Source organism: Eimeria tenella, genomic scaffold (genome assembly GCF_000499545.2).
Source record: "Eimeria tenella Houghton genomic scaffold, Eth_scaff1222, whole genome shotgun sequence".
In the NCBI taxonomy this organism is placed as follows: Eukaryota; Apicomplexa; class Conoidasida; order Eucoccidiorida; family Eimeriidae; genus Eimeria; species Eimeria tenella.
The window spans coordinates 2,032-3,348 of record NW_013543693.1 but is presented as its reverse complement, the minus strand read 5'-3'; the positions used below and the strand labels follow the sequence as shown (position 1 = coordinate 3,348).

The 1,317-nt window shown below is 51.9% G+C and overlaps 1 protein-coding gene across 1 annotated transcript; it reads right to left on the bottom strand.

The window, feature by feature from the left end:
* Nucleotides 1-199: 199 nt before the first annotated feature.
* On the bottom strand, nucleotides 200-1,317 carry ETH_00005540 (Isocitrate dehydrogenase [NADP] cytoplasmic, related; the record flags this gene model as incomplete). The annotated part of the gene is made up of 3 exons (XM_013378959.1): nucleotides 200-294; nucleotides 484-649; nucleotides 1,267-1,317. Coding segments are annotated over 3 exons (312 nt in total), but the record flags the coding sequence as incomplete, so codon positions are not given.

The following is a 1,317-nucleotide window of genomic DNA, read 5'->3' as shown; positions in this document are numbered from 1 at the left end:
GCAGCTGCTGCTGCTGCAGCTGTTGCAGCTGTTGCAGCAGCTAATGCTGCAGCTGCTGCTGCTGCAGCTGTTGCAGATGCTGCAGCAGCTGCAGCGAGACACAGAGCAGCGACGGCCGCAGGTGCATCTCCAGACTTGCCCCATAAGTTGCGGGCTGCTGCTTGTGCCTAGGGTTTAGGGTTTAGGGTTTAGGGTTTACGTTTTTGACGATAATTGGCATCCTGAAAATGGTTCCTCCCAACATGTTTCGAATTGTGGCATTTGGGGACTTCCACATCTTCTTGAGGCCGAACTCTGCGCGCAAACCCTAAACCCTAAACCCTAAACCCTAAACGCTAAACCCTAAACCCCAAACGCTAGATCCTAAACCCTCTCCCCTTGACTTGCAGCCATGAATCCCGCGTGCCCGCAGCTTCGTCTGCGCGCGCCCCCTCCTGCGGCCCCAGGCTTTAGGGTTTAGGGTTTAGGGTTTAGGGTTTGCACCTTTGACTCTTTCTTCGTCGGGGGTGATGGTGGCGCACTTGACTCCAACTCCAACCCTCTTAATTGCTGCTGCTGCTTCCAAAGTGACTTTGTCTTCTGTTGCATCTCTGTTTTCCAAACTCAAGTCGTAGTACTCTATTGGCAGGTCCAGGTACTTCATGATCAGCTGCGCACAAATTAGGGTTTAGGGTTTAGGGTTTAGGGTTTGGGGGTGGAGGAAATGCGCACGAATTTGGGCTCAGGGTTTAGGGTTTAGGGCTGCGGTCGTAGTACTCTATTGGCAGGTCCAGGTACTTCATGATCAGCTGCGCACAAATTAGGGTTTAGGGTTTAGGGTTTAGGGTTTCGTCCAGGTATTTCAGGATGAGCTGCGAATAATCTAGGGTTTAGGGTTTAGGGCTACAGTCCAATTACTATACTGGCAGCTCCAGGTACATCACAATCAGCTGCGCACAAACTAGGGTTTAGGGTTTAGGGTTTAGTCAAGGTATTTCAAAATCCGGTGCGCACGAACTAGGGTTTAGGGTTTAGGGTTTAGGTTCTGAGATTTAGGGTTTAGCGCTACGGTCGAAGCGCTCTCCGAGCAGGTCCAGGTACTTCAGGACCAGCTGCGCACAAACTAGGGTTTAGGGTTTAGGGTTTAGGGTTTGAGCAGCAAGCAACAAGGGGAACAGATGCAGCTGTGGCGGCAGACAGCAAATCGGCGGGAGGACAGCTCGAAGAGCTAACGAAGGTCTTCAAGGGTTTAGGGTTTAGGGTTTAGGGTTTAGGGTTCCGGCTGACCTCTTCTTTGATCCAGTGCCACATGAGGCGAGCCATCTCGTCGCCGTCCAT